At 45.5% G+C, this 19794-nt stretch overlaps 1 protein-coding gene across 1 annotated transcript in view; it reads right to left on the bottom strand.

Moving 5' to 3' along the window:
• ANTXR2 (ANTXR cell adhesion molecule 2) overlaps positions 1-19794 on the bottom strand; it is a 79512-nt gene that overhangs the window by 40895 nt on the left and 18823 nt on the right. Inside the window, exons 8-10 of the mRNA XM_066318240.1 lie at positions 13852-13912; positions 12774-12869; positions 10035-10104 (exon numbers count right to left, since the gene is read on the bottom strand). Coding sequence (XP_066174337.1) covers positions 10035-10104; positions 12774-12869; positions 13852-13912 — 227 coding nt within the window. The remainder of the gene's footprint in view (positions 1-10034; positions 10105-12773; positions 12870-13851; positions 13913-19794) is intronic.

The following is a 19794-nucleotide window of genomic DNA, read 5'->3' as shown; positions in this document are numbered from 1 at the left end:
CTTTATGGGAAGCTACTAAAAGACTGCCATTTTATGACCCATTAAAAAAATGAAAAAATTAAATACAATTGTGAAAGACATTTGCTGGAAGTAATAAATAATTTACCTCCAATTTTCACTCACTGAAAATTAAACTGGCTACTGCTCAAAAAGTTACTAAAATTACGGTGACAAAGGTACTCCAGAATTAAATGCCTGCACTAAAATAGCAAAAAATGTTGTACATAGGAGGAAGGCAAAAAATAGGTCTGTGTATTTAAAGGGTACTTTCCTTTCCAACACTGCCTTCATGAAACGATGGATAGTTTTATAATACGGGCTCCATTTGACCAAACTCACTCTGATGTCTTTGGCCACTGCTTGCTGGGACACAATAAACATTTAGCCCTCCATTCTCCCTGACCCAAGCAGAGAGGACTCGTTCCCTGGGCTCAGTTAGCAAACACTCCTGGACCACAAAGATGACTCTGTATCCAAGGACTCATCCCTGCTGCAGGAGAAAGCAACACGCAGAGGAAGGGATTTCCAGCCAGGCTTCTGGGTACGGTACTCTTCACAGACCTACAGCCTCAGCTGCACAGGGGCAGGGACAGTTTTCCTAGAGCAGGTTTCCAGTCCCTGCCTGTCATGTTTGGTGCAGTCCCACTATGCCCCAGGCCAGCTATGCCAAGGGAAAACTGGGACCATCCACTCAGTAGGAACTGAGAGTGGGACAGGACACGGCCTGCAGTTAGGAGAAGTGGTCAGAGGTGTCTTCCTCCCATTGGTCACACAGGCATACAAAGGAGCACTGAGTATTTTCCAGAGGATAGCAAGACTCACTCATCCTGGAATTCATTATGGTGTTTGGGGATTCTGGTAAAGAATTAGTACAAACTTTTCCCCCTGCCCTTCTTGGTGTAGCTTAGCACTGATACAAATTCAAATGATGGTTCTTTAGGACTCCCTCTTGTTACCTCAGAACCCTCTAGCTTTTCCAGCTGCATGTCCAATATGCTGTCTGTCTGGGCTTGACTTTCCAAGGAACAGGACACAAGTGCAGAGAGACACAAACTTTCACTGCTGGGAACTCCTAGGGAATGTGAGAGAATTGGAAGCCAGCAAGGAACTAGGTCTGATCTTGTGGAATCATGGGAACCTGCAGTAGCAGGGTATGAAACATCATTATTCTGTTAAATTAGACTATTAATTCAGCTCGGGATCCTATGGCCACTGCATAATGTGCAGCACTTAGTTCTGCTCACGGAGTCCTCGCTAATGCTCTGGGAACACTGTGTGCCCTAGGAGGGACGTGAAGGACTGCGCCAGAAATTACTACTGATCTTAACACCACATCCATATGGCTGAGGGGCCTGTTAGCCTATACAATTCATTGAGGATGTTTCCATCTGTGAATAGGTCCCATTATACTCTAATTGTGTCAGACTAAATGTATTTCTAAAATATTTGTAGGAATTAATATTTATAACAGACATTAAGCCTAATTCAGCCCTATTTCTGGCTTCCTCTCACCTGAGTTGATTTCTCTGGCTATTCTGAAGAGGGGAGATTGTCCCATGTGAGCACCAGACATTAGGAACCATACTGTCTTTTATTTTTGTTGGAACAAAATGTTGTGTAGGGAAATAAAAGACAGTGCCTACAATAAACACTTCACCTCAGTGAGTTTGCAATGGAAAGAATCGGTGCAGGTGGGAGTAGCTCTGCAGGGCTGCAGGAGAAGCCCAGATGTTTGCAGTGAGGGGTAATGCCAATATCCCATGCAGGTCTGGACTGGCCATGGGCACAGCAGTGATGGAGGATTACCTTCACCTGAGGACAGGGGCTCTACAATGTTGAAAACAACAGTGAACAGGTCACGACAGCCTGACCTGGAGCTGGCATCCTACCAATTGCTGAGCAGCAGGAAGTCAAAAGGGAGAAGCAGAGATGACTTCTTTTTCTGCTGGTGCTGGGAATGGCTGCATCTCCCATGTCAGAGAGCTGCTGGGCTGCTGGCCAGCAAGGCTGAAAGAGGACTGGGCAGCTGAGAGAGCACAGAGTTCATCCCGGGGTCTGGGACCTCCAGCAGCAGCAGCCTGCCTACTCTCCTCCATTTGGCACATCTCAAAGAACAGCTGGCTTCTGAGAGGTGATTGGGTTCTTTGTACTTTTGCCTCTTCACAGTAGTGACCAATGTTATATGGAGCAGGAAATATTTTAGTCAACATGTTGCTTCTTAACTTGTAAATCCTATTGCATTCTCCTTTTAATTGTTCCCCTTACCTCTGAACAATGTTTTTTTCCAAGTGATAAGTAGTAATCATGTAGGTTTCAGACTAAGGATGAGGCTTGCAAAATTGGTCCTTAAACCCACACTTGCATGCTGACACCAGCTGACAAGCTCTCGAGTGGCTCAGCACTCAGAACGAACACTGCCCCTTACGTTAATGAATAATTTCACTCTGTGGCCAAATGGCACCCCTGTCTGCATTGCCACAAAGGCTGTGGTGAGGCTACTTAGTGAACAACACCACAGAAAGAGCTCAGTATCACTTCTTAGTTAGAAAGAGAACAGAAATGCTCAACACTGCCACATCTTATTAATCCTTTCCTGAGTGACCCTGAAAGACATGAGACTGAGCTGCAGCTTGCAAACGCTCTGCCTTTACTGACAACAGCTTTCCTAAATTTTTACCTTTCTCAGCAGAGGAAGAAAAAATGACAAAACAAAAACAGCAGTAGCAAAAGCAGCCATAGCAAGCAACACTAACTCTCTCTCTTCCCTCTAGTTTTCAGCCACTCGCTTCCATGTTATCGGAAAACTCACTTAAGTTCCACATATCTTTCTCAGCAGTCATTCAGGCAGGCAAAGGGATGTTTTACACAATTCCATGACCCTGACCAAGTTCTGGGCCTGTCTGATTAAACAGCTGATGATGCCATGTGTGCGTACCTGTATGCACTGGAAATCACAGGGGTGTGTGTACTTCAGTATTTGTGGGTGGCTTCTGTGGGAGAAACAGCAGAAGCACACTGGGGTGGCTGTCAGGGGCCCCTTTTAAATGTGCATTTGGACTTTGTGATAACACAGACTGTCTGAGGGTATTGCCTTTGTCTGTTTGTCTGTCTGGTAAAACACAGTGAGACAAAGATGATGCTTAACCTGCAGGTGTGACTGAGGTAACAGATAACCCGCTGCTGCCGAGGGTTGTCAGGTGAGCACTCGGTGAGCTCCAGAGCAGTGTGTGTGTGGGCAGGGGGACTGCTGGATGAATCCAGCTGAGAGAGGTGTGGCTGGGCTGTTCTGCCAACAATGAGCCAGTAAGATACGACAATGGGCCACTAGGTCAGGTGTAATCACAAGCTTGTCACCTGCTGGCTTTTGAGGCTTGCACTGTTAGAGGGAAGTACAAGTGTGCCATGCTAACATGAGGCACTGACACTTGGTGTGGGAATGTCAGTGTGTCAGCCCAAGCACTCAAGTGCATCCTTTGAGAGCACTAATGGTGCCGGATCAGCTCGCATGCTATTCAGATATTTATTTTGTGTTTGCTTCAAGAATCAGGCCAATGTTTTTGAAAGCACATTTAACTATACCATATGCCTACTTAAATCATCCCTATCAAACAAGTTGTGGGATGCTGCTCTGGTTCATTCTGTTCTATTTTCCCTCCCTTCCCAATGTGTTTATGTGCATTTATCCAATTTGCTCTATTCCTCCTGCCAAATGGCAGGTCTGAGATCCCAGCCAGGCAGGGGCAGCTGTGCTATTGTTGGTGTCTGACAAAACAGAGGTCATGGGCTGGGCCTGCAGCTCTAGCTCTAATGACAGCTTGTGTTGGACATTATGGGGCAGTCACAGGGTAATCAGGGTTCGTGGGCCCTCAGAAGTAGGAATAAACCTTAATTTGCTCCTTGGTAACTTAAGAACTCAAGTGTCACTTTCAAGATATAATCCCTGTGCAAATTGGCCTCTTGCAAATTATTCTGCTGTTTCTTTAATTTATTGCCGTAACTCCTTCCTCTGTCTGGAAAACACCCAACTTTAAACAGACCTACCATAAAAAGCCAAAACCTGAAAAACTAAGCAACAACCAAGTTGGAAGAAACGGTCTCTCCTGCATGGAGCTGATCCTAGCTGTTCTCACTTCTAAGACTGATGAGAGTTATGAGCTGTGCCAACCTAGGAAGCGACTGCCCACAGAAAGGAGTAGGCTTTTGTCCTTCAGAAAACGACTCTTCCCTCCCTAGAAGGTTGTTCCAAATCCAGCCCAGCAGTTCCAGGCAGTGACACAGCAAGGCATAATCATTCCCAATGCCTTCTGTTCAGCAAGAGATCAAACTGCAGGGCTTGCGAATTCTAAAATCTCTGCTCCTTGGGTGGCCTGACACTTTATCCCTTCTCCTGCTGCCTTTCAGCCTAGAAAGCAGGAGTCTCTAAGCTATTGAAAAGGGTGTTCCTTGGAGCTGCACGCCAGCTCTGAGGCACTAGAGCAGGCTGCAGTGGCCGGGCACCTGAGGAGAGGAGGCACAAGTCCCTGGAGCCACTCGGAGAGTGCGCAGCTGCTGCAAGGCTGCCTAGCTCCGGCTGCGGCACTGCCGTGCTGCTCGGCATGGAAAACGGAGCACTAGGGAAACAGCACATCTGTCACCCACACACAGCCACAACCTCCACTCAGGGCAGCACCAGATGTGTTTATTCAAAGCATGTACTAACTAGCTACTTAATGGCTTAGAATTATTAGCCACAAGTTAATTAGGCAAACATATTCACCATCAGTCACCTTACAAAGCATCACTTCTTCAACACTGCTTGTACTTCCTGAGTGCCTTTATCAAGCATAGGAAATAGGAGGGGAATACTACAAACTCCATGAAGAAGTTTCAGCAAGAAATAAATGTGTGAAGGGTCTTCACCATGTCCTAATGAATGCTAGAGTACACAGGTAATGCCTTAGCTGAGGGCCTCTCCATGGTGCCAGCACAGTGGCACAAGGAATGAAGCAGTGAGATTTAAGAGCCTGCAGCTGATGAGGAAGAAAAAGTAAGTAACAGTGGAAAAAATTATTCCTTGGTATAGTTAAATCAAATTTGCAAAGACTGGCTTCCCTGCTGGTGCATGTACTGGGTATATGCCTGGGGGTGCAAGCACTTGCTTGGCATCGTGCCTGCATGATGAATTTGGGACCACCAGTGTCCCAAGGGAACAGGCTCTGGTTCCACAAGATATGAGACTCAAAAGCAGTTTGTCAGCCCCTGGCTCCCAGGTCACAGGCAGCAGTGAATGGAGCAAAGGCAGAAGAGAATCTATCTTTTAGGTAGCGGGGACAGTCAGGATCCCTGGTTGGGAGCCTGCCATGACAACCGCTTCGTAGAACACCTTCCAGCTGCTCTCCAAAGGAGCAGCTGTCTAGAAACCCAGTGAGGTTAACTGAAGGATGGAGCCCACAATCCATTCATCTTCTCTGTGCCTGTTTGCTTTCATGTGTCCACGCTCTTCCCCTAAAATCTGGTGTAGGTATTAATAAAAATGACACTTGGAAAACCAAAAGCAACATTCAAGGTACCCGTTCCCTTGTCATGGAAACATCTTGCAGCTAGAAATCCTACAGCCCCTAGAGCTGAATGTGAGGCATGTGATGGGTAACAGATTACCTCCTGCATTGCTGTGTGCTTTGTGCCAAGTGAGCTGCCCCAGACTCCATCAGCTCCTTGGAAACTGCAGGTAACCAATAATTTGGCAGTACAGGAGTAGTCATTTTCCTTCCTACCACCCAGAAAATAATTCCTATTGAATCTTTGCTCTTTAAGTGCCACCAGCTGTTTATGTTGGACAGGATGTAGGAAGAGATAAATGGAAGCTGAAGACAGCAGTACTTGAATAGAGGGCAAAAGAGGTCATTAATAGCAGCAGTGTGGACTGTCCCACCCTGGCATGCAAGCTGATCATCAAGTCGAGGTACCTGTGAGAGAAATTTTGCTTACACTCAGATTTAGGCTGGCATTTGTCTTTTTGGCTCTGTTACTCCTTAAGCTTCTGAGCCTAAGGAGGAAACTGCATGCTTCTGTCCTAGCAAAACCTGAGTTCAAGTGCAGGATGCACAAAGATGGAAGCTGGCCAGCACTGCAGCTGCATGAAAGAACAGACTTCTGTAGTTCCCTGAACTATTTTAAGAACAATGACAATTCCTCAGCCTGTTGGTTCAGTTTGAATAATCCACTGCCTAGCCTACATCCATCCTTTCTTGTCTGGCTTAGAGGAGAGTCTGCACAAGATTGGATGTTTGCACTAGGCACCATCAAATCCAGAATGTTACTGTGATATTCCAGTGAGAAATGAGAGTTCAAACAGAGTGAGGTAAGTAATAGTCACATAACTATTCACTAGAAGCATTTCAGTAAAAGAGTGTTTTGTTGTACTAGTCTAAACTGTAGTTGTGGGGAGATAGATGGAGATGGTGCTGAAGGCAGTCTTACCCTTGATATATTACAGCAGTGTTAATTATCCAAGAGTGGGAAGAGCCTTGCCCTCCCAGCTATGAGTGTGATAGAGAGTGAGTGAGCTGGGAGGGGGTTCAATTGGAGTCTGCTGGCCGTGCTGTGAGGAGGAAGGGACAGGAGGTTCTGCAAGGGACAGAAAGGGCAAGATGCTGTACATAGGACAGACAGGGTTAGGCAGCCATGCTAGGACAGGAAGGAGAAGCCAGAACTGGAGAAAGAAATAAAGGAAGGGGAGAGAGACCCAGAGCTGTATGGAGCTGCCCATGGAATTGCAACAGAGAAAATGTATGAAGGACTTTTAAACAACAAAGTGCTGATACTTGGAGCCCACAGAAGTTTTTAAAGAAGCACTCTGAGTGCAGTGCCTGTTTCAACTTCCACAGCAGTTACTGTTACCCACTCACCTAATAAAAGCAAATTTGTAAGTCCTCAGGCAGTGTGAGAAATGCTGGTTTTTCCATTGGCCTTTCCATACAAGGCAGAGGGGGTTTCACCAGTGGCTCACCAGAGCAGAAGGCAGCTGGAGGTGAAGCCAAGCCTACAGACATTGTTCTGGATACAAACTCACAGAACTTAGGGCAGAAGTGAGAGAACAAAACAGAAGCTAGCAAGGAATGTACACTTTTAAAACATGACTGTTTTTCTTGCACTAGTGTTCAAAGAGACAAGGGCTCTGATTGCTTTCCAAACCACAATGACTACAGAAAGATGTACAGTGATGGAGGCATCACAGCCACCTCTGGTTTGGTTTGATTCTCTCATGCTGTGGCAGGACAACAAATCCAAGTCTCAACTAAAAAGGGGAACTGATTTTCTCAAATATTCTGAGACCTTCAAAATGTGACTTCTACATGGGCAATGCAGTAGAATCAGAGTCCTGTTTACTAATCAGCTTTATTGTGTTGTTACACCTGCCATCACAGTGCATAAGTGATCTCTCAAAGCAGCTTAACCTGGGTTGGCCCCCTCACCTTCCTGCAAGGTGTATGTGTACTTTCCCTTTCTGCTTTATTTCAAATCTGTAATGTGTTAAGGCATGGGTTGCTCGTGTGAAAATTGTGAATAATTGTCAGCTGTTAGCTGATCAGGAGCCTTGTGAGTTGTAAGCAGACAATGGAATTTTGCACTTTAGAAGCAGCATGACAAGAAGGGATTGTAAATGGCACAGGCAGTACACTCATGTTGTCACCCAACCTAAGGATGACACATCCATCTGCTACAGGGTACTGTGGAAAAGCAGACTTTGAAAAAAATCCTGGGTTAAATCTACAGCTGGCATTTGGGAAGCTCCAGACTCAATGCAGCCAACAGCTGGGAAGGAAGCAGAAACACACCATGGCTGAAGTCCAGGACAGCAGAGGCTCACCAACCCAACATCCTGGACGCTTTGGTGGTTCATCTATTCCACACAGCTTAGCTACTCTGCATGGGAAAATTGCTAATTCATCAGGCAACAAGAAGTGTCTCCAGTTAGGAAAAGATACAACGAAACCTGTTAAGTGAGTCTTGACTGTTCACCCAGAAACCAAGCTCCAGGTTTAAAAGTTACACAGCAAGCTAACTCGGGCTGCTTGTGTTCTCTTGATTCCACCCAAAAGAGTACTAAAAAAGAACAAAGCAGTTGTTGCTATATTAGTGATTAATACTGGCTCCACTACATGAAGAATTACTGGGAGATATCCAGCCCTAGTCTAGGCTGTGCCAATGGGAAGTCAAGAGTTTCAAGTATGTACATATCTTTCATAGCTGTCAGTCTTCTGCACAGTAAACTGCTCAGCTCTGGGCCAAAGCTCCAACTCCTTCAATAGCAGGTCAGGGAACAGTGTTCCACATGGTAACTTGGGAAAATATATTTTCCTGTGAACCTGTAAAACTCCAACTGCATTGTGCTGATGTGCATTATTCACACTGCAGTTCCAGCGTGAGAGCTGTCTGGTTCATTAACACTCCACAGAGTAAGGAAAAATGCAGCATGTGCAACTAACCTCCACAGATTTAACCTATACAAATGTGTCCTGCACTTCACATGTATTTGGCAGGACTGGCTGTTTACGTACTCTGGAACAAACTGACTGTGGAAAAGCATTTACAGCATCAGCTTTTGGGGAGCTTCATACTGGGACCTAATTTGCTACTGCTCTTCTGTTGTACAGTAACTACGCTGAAATAGCTGGCCTGAGGAGGAGGCGATTTAACCTGACTGACATTGTTCTGATGGCAAAATCAGTTCCCTTACAACTCTGGTGGTGCCAACTGGTTTTAGCTGAGGCAGGAGCTGCAGAGCTGCTGTGCTGAATGCTTGCACACCCCCACCAGCTCCCAGCTGAGCACTGCTGCTGCACTGTGGGATGCACAGGGGCCTGACACCCGCTGCACGTGACACAAGATGCATGTATCACACAACTCTGTGAAAAGCAACATCAGGAAACACATCAGTATTGAATCCCTCACCCCCTCCCTCTGCTCTCCATGTAGCTCTGCTCTGTGCTTGTTGTCCTTGCCAGCCATGACACAGTTCAGGAGACAGGCCCTCTGCCCCAAACCACCCCACTGGGGTCAAGCACTGAACGTTTTTCCTCTGCGGCTTTCCAACTTCCCTCCCCCAGCCTGTTGTTTAACACACAAACCAGATGTGCATTTGGAGCTTTGCTATCCATCTGACAGCACAACTGAGGCGGCTGATTGTTGCTCAAGTCAGAAATGTAACTACAGACAAGTCATCTATACAACACACTTAGTTCTTCAGCTGCCGAACTGCCACAGACAAATGCCAGTGCAGAACTGCTGCACTTCCTACTAGATTAGCATTAGCCTCATTCCTAATAAGTCTCTGGGAAGAACTACTTGACAAACAGGGAAGGAGCCAACAGCCAAAGCCTTTGCCCTCCCACAGGACTCAGATCTGATGGGCAGTTTTCTGACTTCAGATTAGCTTAGGGTCTTCAGAAATATGCACAATGAAGTCCAAGTGATCATAAGGCCCTGAGGCACGTTTGAGTTGGAGAGGAGGAGGGAAGGATTAGTTCTCCAAGGGCCAGAAGTAATGTGCAACCCTGGCCAGTGACATTGAGAATAAGGCCAGAGCTACAGTTTAGCCCCAGTGCTGGAGCTGTTAATTCATTGGATCAGGATGTGTGGAGCAGGGGTACATGTCCTGACACCTAATTTTAATAATAGCTTGTAAGTGTCAGTGGTAATGTCATCTCTTTAACAGTGGGCCTGAAGATGATCCAGATGAGACTGTTAAAACAGCTAATCTGCATTAAACTTACGACAAGACAGATTTTTCCAGTATTTCATAAACTGGCTGAATATTTATTCCTAAGGCACTGTCCAAATGGTTTGGTCACAGATGATTACCCAAAGCCCACTCCAAAGCTGGCATATACACCAGGGAAGTAACACAAAAATGGGGGGGAAAATGCAACAACAAACCACCCCCTGTAAAAGCAACAAGATACTGCCTTCAGCCAAACCCCTCCCAATTAACGTCAGCTATAATGATGCCAAATTCCAGCAAAACATGGGCTAGTATTTGGTTCAGTACTTACTGGCCACTTTTGTACAGGATCGGCGCAGGGCAGAGCAAAAAATCAGATTCTACTTTTTTAGGCCTTTCATCTGAAAAAAAAAAAAAAATCACATGAGCTAACTATGCTGTACAGCTTCGGTGAAGAGCTGTCCTGTGAATGTGCTGTGAGGTCCCTCCGTTCCCATGCTCTTCACTGGTCTATCTTGGCTGAAATCAGCAGCAAGGCAGGCCCAAGTTAAGGAACACGGAGCCCCGGAGCTGGCTGTAAATGCCAGGTGAGCCCGCATTACAGCACTGATTTGAGCTGCTCCAGTCAGCTCATGCGCTTGGAGAGAACATTTCCTAGAATCAACACTGTCTTCCTGGAGAGTAAGACACTATAAATAGTCTCCTGGTAGTTGGAAGGTGAAGGTTTGTTTCTAGTTGGCTCCAGCCCTGTGCATTGCATTACAGGACTGTTTTATTAGCTGTGACTCGAGTGTCTTTTTCTCCAGTGTTTCTCCTGGTTTTGAGTCTGTGTGATTTGCAAACATCTTACACTTACAAAGCACCTATGTGTAGAGCACATGAAGCACTTGTTTGTAGAGCCTTGTGTCCAGTACAGCATTTTTGTTCTGCAAGAGTGAGTAGGGGAGAACAGAGCTTTTTTGCCTCACGTTTGGTAAGCTGGGGAAAATTCAGCTCCTGTGTGCAGAATCATCCACCTGAACTTCCCCATGGCAGGACTGATGATTTCTGTGCAAGGACTATTTCCTGACAGTGGGGTGGGAGAATATAAGTGATCTGCCAGATCAACTTGGAGATGACTCTGTCCTGCATTTCAGGAACAAGCAGACAGACAAGCAGTTCAGGGACAGCTGAAGGAGGAGCTGTTGGCATAAATGAGCTTTTCATATGTGCTATAATCTGCACTGACTGCTTGGCCTAGATTTGGGGCTAGTTGTGAGGTGGGGAAGAGGGATTAGCACATTGCCATATGTTTTTGTCTTAATGGTATGTTTCATAGATTATTTTTCTATCCCACAGCTCCATTTGGCAGGTTTCCTTTCTAGCATTTGGTAATGGTTCTTTATAAATGCAGAATGAGAAAGATGCCAAATGCATCCTTTAAAAGCAGGGGAACTGACACAGTGAGGGTGTGCTCAGAGGCTGGTACCAAAGAGAGCCCAGGCTCTCCGTGAGGGGAACTCCAGTGCCAGCAGATCCTCACCCAAGTGCCTCCATTTGTGACCCCACATACTGAGGGTTCCGCAGGGGGACTGCAATGACGTGGGGATGATTGTCCTTCTCCTGGGACCATCTCCTTCCTCCTGCTACTGCTCCAAGCGCCCTGCCTATCTTCTTCTTCATCCTGGCTCCACTGGCCCTCTTTAGGCTTCCTCTGAAGCAGGCAGTCAGAATCCAGCACAGAGCTGTAGAGAATGACCTTGTGTACTGCAGGAAGAGCCACTTGAAATTTCCCTGTTTTCTTCCTGTACTAGTCCCTAACGACTTGCTGTTGTCCATTGCTGAAGATGTGGACTGGGGGGATGCAGAAGACCCTGGCAGGACCCCATAGAGCAGATTGTGTTTTTATAATCAATACATCACTCTGCCATTCCCCTACCCTCATGTGCTTCAGCACACCCCTTTCTGAAGCCAAGAAAAAACAAGCAGCCCAGAGCTGTAGTTGGCAAGTCTCACATCAGATGGTAGCAAGTGTCTGTGGGCAATGGGAAGCAGAGGTGACAATTGTAATGGAAACTGAAGGGAAATTTATACAAGCTGAATTGACTTACACAGGCTGCCTGCATCCAGAACTACTGGGTTATTCTGTTATTATACCAAATTATTGTAGGTATTTAACAGGTAGGAGAGACTGGCAGCCCATTCCAGTATATACAGTATCCAGGGTAAGGAAGAAACTGCACTGGAAACACAAGTTCGATTGTGTAGGAATTTAAGACAGGCAAATACAGAAATCAGACTGTAGGTAGGGAAAAAATCAGTTGTAGTTTTTCCTTCAAGTTCTTTTTTGGTTGTTTTCCAGTCTGGCTGGCTTCTAAGGAATTCTGTTTAGAGCTAGAAGTTGGACGTACTTATCCTAGCCATCCACTTGAGTTTCTGGATAGAAAAAGCAAACTCTCATACAAGCTATAGGAAAGTGCCTGTACAAGGGGTCGTGGTCCCCATCTGAAACAGAATTGCTTTGGGCTGTGGCTGCAGTAAGCCCTGAGATACTGCGCACACGGAGCTCATGGACCATGACAAAATACACCACTGTTCTGACCTGGCCTTTTTCTATGCTGTTGCAGGAGGAGGACTGACATGCCCCTGAAACCCACCGGGCACACCACCCAGAACGGGCAGAGACCTTGCAAAAAACAAGGCAAATGCCTCTGGGAATTGCAATGAGATGTCTTGGCCGGGATTATTGTGCAGGAAGGGACCTCAGTCAGTACACTGCACAGTGACAGGTTTGTTCATCAGCAAACATCTGCTTGCCCAAACATCAGGAGCCAAACAGTTCTCACCCATGCTAACGCCCACAGCCACGGGGCTGCCAACACCACTTGCAGCTAACAGCACCTGGTACCAAAATGAAACCACTGAGCAGAACATGAAACAACTTTTCTCCCTTTACTATCTTCAAAACTTTCCTTTCTCCTCCTCTTTGATATCTTTCTCTTTCAATTTTCATCAGCCGAGGTAATGAGAAGCAAAATCAATCACTGCCTCAGGACTACAAAGGCAGAGGATCACAAATGCCCACACTTACGGATTGTTGTTCCGTTCACTTGATAGGTACAAGTCACACTGTTGGTTCTCCCACCCAGGGTTAAGCCGCTTCCTCTGAGAACAACTTGAAACTCCTCTGGAGGGAAAAGCAAATACACAAAATCACCAAACTTCAGTGCACTGCAGTAAGTTACATCATGGCAATTTAATTTAGTCTGCAATAAACAAAGCACAACATAGTAATGCTTCCAACCTAGCGAGATCCCCTTTTTTCCTGAACCCTTGTACTGAATTCTCCTTATAAATGGGTAAAGTCAAGATTTATTCCAAAATCTTTATTGAGACAGCCCTATGAAATTGGAAGTGGATTCATAGATCCTGGCTATCACCAGGATCCGGGGCTCAGCTGCACAGTAAGACACAGTTTCTCAGTGTACGAGAAATAAAAAAAATCTGGGACTCAGAACAAGAAGACTCCCCAAACCCAGATATGGCTCACTTAAAGTGCCAGATGAAGAAAACATTTCTCCAGAGTATTATTTCTCTGCAAGTTGCCTGAGGGCCACACGATCTGTGAGCTGTGCAGAGGAGGAGTGAAAAGAGCTTTTTTACCAGGAACACTGACTTTACCCAGAGCATCCATGTTTTCACAAAAATATCCAAGTAACATTTTGTAACTACCTTATTTTGATTGATCTCCAACTATGCATGGATTACGAAGCTCAGAAAGAAGACAAGCCTTAAAATTCTGTGCAACTCTTCCATTTCATTAATATATTGCTCTTGCTGCCCAAAAATGCAATCAAGTGCTTTGTTCTTATACTCCACAGATTTTGGGACAGATCTGGGACAAATGCAGAGCAGTCTCTTGGGAGAGGGGCAGGTAAATGCTCTCCAACTTCCACATGCATTACCCAAGCTATGGAAGCAGGCCCTGGTGGTCAGCTCCTCTGAGGAGAACAAGAAGTCAACAGAGAAATCCAATGTTTCTTTTTAACTTCTTGAGGACTTAAGTTAGAGATGCTTTATTCGAGAGACATGCAGTTTTCCTTTGGATAAAACAGGGAAACCATAGTCCTATAATAATTGACTAGTACATTAAAATTATAAAACCTTACCTCCTACACAGACACTGGACGGCTCCAAATACAAAATCTCAGTGCACGATTGTTTCAAAACCTATTGCAAAGGAGAAGATAGTCACAAATAGGTTTCCTAGCTCTATTTCAATGAGCAATCTCAGTTTAGAACAAATACTTATCCCTAGAACACACCTACAGCTACAGATCTGGTTTGGTAAGTCTGACTTTGTAGGATGTTTTCTGGAGTATGCACAGCTCCTGCACACCTGCACAGTCCAGTCTAGGAGCTCCTAAAGGGCTGGATAAGTTTGTTAAACCCCAGAGAGCCTTTAAAATATAACGATGTCCAGATCCCTAACCTGATTTTCCATGAACCCCAATCCTAATGCATAAGCCAAAAACTAATCACGAGGAGCCTGATCCAAACCCTACTCCAGTCAAAAGCAGACTTCCAACAACTGAAGCCTGGTCAAGCCAAGTGCACGTTACTGCGAGTGCTGGCACCTTGCCCTATGTGAAGAGGCACAGTAACAGTGGTGCTCCTGACTGCACTGCCTGCCGTTGTACGGCGATCTCACTTTTAGCTCTCCCTCTTGTAAGTGGTATTTTTAGCAGGCATCTGTAAACATTCCATGGCATCAGTTCAGGTCCCTGTAATCACATGCACAGCACGGAGTCCTGTTACTGCCCCCTCTCTATCTCCATTTGCCAGGTCTGTGCCTGCTGCTGAGCTGCCCAGACTTCCTAGGAATGTCGCTCTGTCATACTCTTAACTCCTGCCTTCCTCTCGACAGGACTCTTTACATTCCATAATGCTTCCCAGTGGCTCATGTTGCTACATACCCAGGCCCAGCAGAAACAATCATGTAGTCATTGTCACCAAGTCACCAAGCTCCAAGAAAGAGAGCATCTTGCCTCACTCTCCACTAACTGTTGTGCACAATTAATATTTTAGAACTTTAAAACCTGTGTTAAATATTAAGTCGTATTTTTAAAAAATGGAGACCTCACAGGCACACGCATTTGGATAAGACACAGCAAGAGAGATCTTAGGAAAGAATGTAGCCCAGAGTTCAGCACAAGCCAAGCAGTTCATATTAGCTGAGGATCTTGCTTCCAAAACAGGGCTTTAGCCTTTTGATTCCTATCGCAGTGCGGAGAGAAAATTCTCATGGCTTGTTTGGAGGCTAGGGAATATTTTGTATAGCATTTTATTCCTTTGCTGTAAAAGCACATTCAGTTTTTTTCACTGAGGAGTCAGATAAACAGCTCAAGTGAAGTTGGGGCTAGAGGCCAGCTTTTTGTGAAGCACATATCTAGCAGGTGGCACAGAACTCAGTAATTTTGTTTTTAGAGGAAGAGCCTTCCAACCCCTGTCCTGGCCCATTTACCCAGTGTCTGAGGAATCATCAGTGGTATGAACTGGAGGTCAGGGAGAGGGGAAGGCACTGTGGAACAGGACCTGACTTCCCTGGCAAAGCAGCTCTCTAATTTCATTACATCCCAGGGTGAATTTTCTAACACTGTGCTCCCAAATGCAATATAAATCAGGAAGAAGCCTACCTGGATATATTTAACTACCTTTGTATCTAAGAACAAACTGGGAGGGGCAGACACAAAACCACAACCGAGCTGAAATATGGTGTAGATAAAATGATGACAAATAATGAACAAAAGCGAATTTCAACACAGGGGTCAGGATACACTGATTTCCTGCATGGAATTCATTTTCATATATGCTCTGGCTAAGGCAGAAAATACCGGGTGTTAATACTGCTCCTAGAAATATCTGCTTTGATAATAAATTTTCATAATTTTATTACTGCCATCCTCTGCTTAGCTTAAGCATGCCGTACTGTCTAGAGACCCTCTCTTTGCAAGGGTGGCCTAATTCTAACATTTTCCCCCAAACAAAGCTTATATTCGGGTGGGAAAACCTCTGAAACTACTAAAATTCAGGTTTGTGAGTTTATCAGGTTCTTTTCTATCCTTCAAAAAGCCTCTTGATAGCTCACACCTAAAAAAAACCAAAAAGGATAACGGTAGAGAAATCTGCCTTGTCCTCAAAAACCCGTCCCTTTAACAATCAAGTTACCTAAAAAAGCAGACATCAAGCCTCTTAAAGATCTAACTGGATTCAGGTGGAGCCAATCAGAAGCACATAGATACAGTTCTTTGCTTAACCTCTGCTTATGCTCTGGGTTCTCCTCAACACTCCCCCTAAGCAACATTGAAACGCTGTTCAGAACTGAGTTTTCCCACAGTAAAACAAAAGCCATCATATCCCCCAAGACCACGAGCTGTCCTGAGCACCAGCCATGTGTACAGTTTGGCTTACAAGGATTCTGCCACCACCATGGAAAACTGAGAATATTTTCAATACAGCAATTACTGCATGTGCTTTCATGTGTGGAGGAAATGATCATATTTGCACATCTTAGAAGAAACTACAGAAATTTGACACCTTTCTTTATTCCCACTCACTCTCTTCTGTTTTAATTCTTTTTTTTTCTTTTCACACAAGCTATTCCTTCCAGCCAGCACAGTGCACTCCAGCACTCCAATACAAATTTATTTCCCCTGGAGAGAACTGATGTGAAGTCACATTATCCATCTTCCCTATGATCCATGTGCATTATTTAACATGCCTTCATGTCCCTGTCCTTTAGAAGTTAAAACTAACTTTAAACTATACTGATACAGAAATCTGGGCTGCAAAGTCAGCAAGACCAAAACAAACTCCACAAAAATCCATACAATGCTCCCTCTTTTACAGTTCAGGATAATCCAAGAGACTGCAAATTCATTATTTAGAAACCTACTGCCCACAAGAAAAGTTGAAATAATAACTCTATAATGCCATCCTTGGATAGGATTGTTAAGCACGCTGCTGACAAAAAAGAAATTCAAATAAGACAGATTTCCTTAGTTTAACAGCATGCCAGGAGAGATTCTGAGAATTTATGTCATCCACTTTGTCTCCAGAGGTCCACACAAATATAGGACTCTCCTCCCAGAGGCTTTTCTCCCATTCCCTGACCTCCTGCTTCTCACAATGCTGGCTTCTCCAGAGAGAACCAATTCCCCACAAAGCCAAGTACAAAACAGAGCAGAAACCTGTCTGCCTTTGTCCTGCTGTCTTGCAGCTTCAGAATGGAGAGCTGTGGTAAGACTAGATGCTGTTCTTTGCCTCCTGAGGTGACCTGTGCAGTGTGGGACTGGTTCCAGCTGGAACCACAGCCTCTCCAGGTAAAGTGACCACAGCTGCGAGCTCCTTAACAAGGTGTGGTTGCTGGGACAAGAGAAGGCAGCGTAATTCTGTTCTTACCTAGTCAGTCTCTTGGACTGTAAGAAAATGAGATGTGGAATCCAGGCTCCAAACATCCACTTGTTCAACAACAACACAACAGACTGCTGAGGAAATGATTCTGTAGCTTCTCTATATGCAGGACTTGTTACACTGCTGCCACACTGCAGCAGCAGCAGCCAAGCATCTTAGGTCTTAAATCCTGGTGGTTTTTAGGGGCAGCTCTTGGAGCAGCCAGCACAAGAACCAGCGGCACAAATGCAGCTTGTGCTCCGCGCTGACTCTGCTGCCAGGCACTGCTCTGCAGGGATGGCTGGATGCAGGGCAGCCTCCCACCCCTTCAGTGGAATTCCTTCTTATGGCTTTTGAGTGGACCTTGTTCTGTTTCTGTAGCATCTCTCAGTAAAGCAAGTTAATCATTTCAGAACACTTCTGAAAGCAGAAGTTAACAAGAAGAGAGGCATCCAGAATACCCAGGGGCATTCCTAGGCCTTGGGGAACTCTCGTATCTTGTATCAACTCACCCTTGATACAAACTCGCTGGCACAGGTTGCCTCCTACCTGTGCCAAACAAGCTTTAGCTTTTCTTTGCTGCAAGGGTCGCTTGTCAATCAGCTGCTGGCTGCCCAGCTCCTCTGGGAACACCATGGCCATCCCAACTGGGGCTGTGGAACTTTAAACTACATGTCTCCAGGCTATTTCAGTGGCTTACAAGTAAGCACACATGTAAATCTTCTTAAAACAGTTGTAGGAAGTTCATTTATCAGTTCCACTTATCCACTACCAAAAGCTTTACCAGCTTTTCCATGTGGCCCCACTTTTCACCTACTGCATTTTTCCCAGACCAATCTGATTGTTAATGAGTACTTTAAATCCATTTCTATGGATTTTTATGCACTTCCCACTAGAAGGTTCCTGAAGGCTCACACAAACTTCAGTTCACCATTTCTAAAGCAGTGGATACCCATTTTTGCCATTACTACCTCACTTCTTCCCACTCGAGCCGTTCAAGAAACGCTGCCTGTTTCAGACCTGGCGGTGTCTGAATTGACCACACACTCAGGTTTTATCCGCTCCGAGCTGCAGAAACACCCCACACACAAATTCTGACATCAGCACTGAAAGTGCAGATGTCCCTGCAGTACGCTGCACAAAGGCAGCCAACCAACAGGCTGACATCAAGCTCCTCACTGCTCATGGTCTTTGCAAACTCCACCTCTGTTTATCAATTTTGCCTTGTCAGCAATCTTTCCCCTGCTTTATGCAATGTTTCTTCTTGTGGAAAAGCACTTTGTGGATCTTCCAGGACCTCTTTAACCTGTCACAGACCGAGCCTGGCTCTGCCTGGATGCTTTTTTCACCCTTTCTCCTGCCTCTTACACGTTCTCACTGTTTAAGAGTGAAGGAGGATGGCTCCTGCAGTTTTTTCAGTATTTGGCCGGCCTTACCCTAAGCACATGCTGTAGAACAGAGCTGTACCAGGTGGCACAGTGTTACACAAACAACAGCTTTCCCTTCCACGACTCTAATGAAGGTTGTGTTCTGTGAAATTGTGAGAACAATGCACTAGTAACAAACCATGTGCAGCCCAACCGTACAGAGACAATTAACAAAATACGCTAAGTGTCACTTTGTCTTGCAACCTCACTCAGTTTTGCTTAGCCCCGTATGCAGTTCAAAAGTTTTTGGCAGCAGGCAGCATCATAAATCATAACTTGCATGGCATCTGCTCCTGCCCAGAACCATACACTACATACAGGGTTTGGGTAGGTCATCATCACAGTTCGATTATTCACTGAACCACTGTAATGACTTCAATTCTTGAAAATGCTCTATGGCTATATAAAGCATTTCATTCCTGGGACAAGGTCAGAATAACCGGGAACCGCTGGAACGAGACAGCTGCTGGCATGTTTTGGTCAGATTTGGCATGCTAAGACCCTGAAGAACTAAGGATTTCTAGGGACACCAGTGGCCTTTCCTCACTGTGGATCCATTCAAACTTGCACCTCTTGCATCAGTGCTCACCAGAAGCTGACCCCTAATCAGGCTGCTGTGATTTTTGGGCAAAGGTAGCATGAGTGGAGTTTCCTTTTCTTTCCTCTCCCCCTCCCAAATATGAGGTCTGTAATTTTCCCTAGAAATGCTACAAACAAAGCAGCTGGTGAACAAAACTGTAACCTCAAGGTAAACAGAGCTAGAAACTAAACACTGTTGATGGCGTGACACACCATGAGGATGTGCTTTCCTCTTGTACTGTGCCAAGCTCCTCCCTCAGGAGCTCCCACAAAACGGCCTCATCAAGAGCTACATCCTCTCATCAGGATACGTATTTCAAGACACAGTGGTAAGCACGTTTATGTACTTGTCACTGCAACACATGGATTGTCAATGTGATAAATTTCTGGCAAGTGGGGGGCAGTAATGGAAGGTGATGTCTGAGAGGGCCCTAATAACATAAAGAGTGTTCAAATCTACCTCGAGCATTCCGTGCCCCAGCTGGATCTACACATGCAGACAAAGCCTTCACAACTGCCAGGTGTGGAGGAACTGCCTGCACCTTTGGGGTCCTGATTTAGCTGCTCAGAAATGCCACTGGATGCAGGGGGCAGCTATTTAAATGGTAGGCAACAGCAGGGCTCCTGTGTATACAGGTGGAGCAGATGGAGTCC

The sequence above is a fragment of the Sylvia atricapilla genome, chromosome 4 (assembly GCF_009819655.1).
Source record: "Sylvia atricapilla isolate bSylAtr1 chromosome 4, bSylAtr1.pri, whole genome shotgun sequence".
NCBI lineage: Eukaryota > Metazoa > Chordata > Aves > Passeriformes > Sylviidae > Sylvia > Sylvia atricapilla.
The sequence above is the reverse complement of the archived record's forward strand: the minus strand, read 5'-3'. Positions and strand labels throughout refer to the sequence as shown.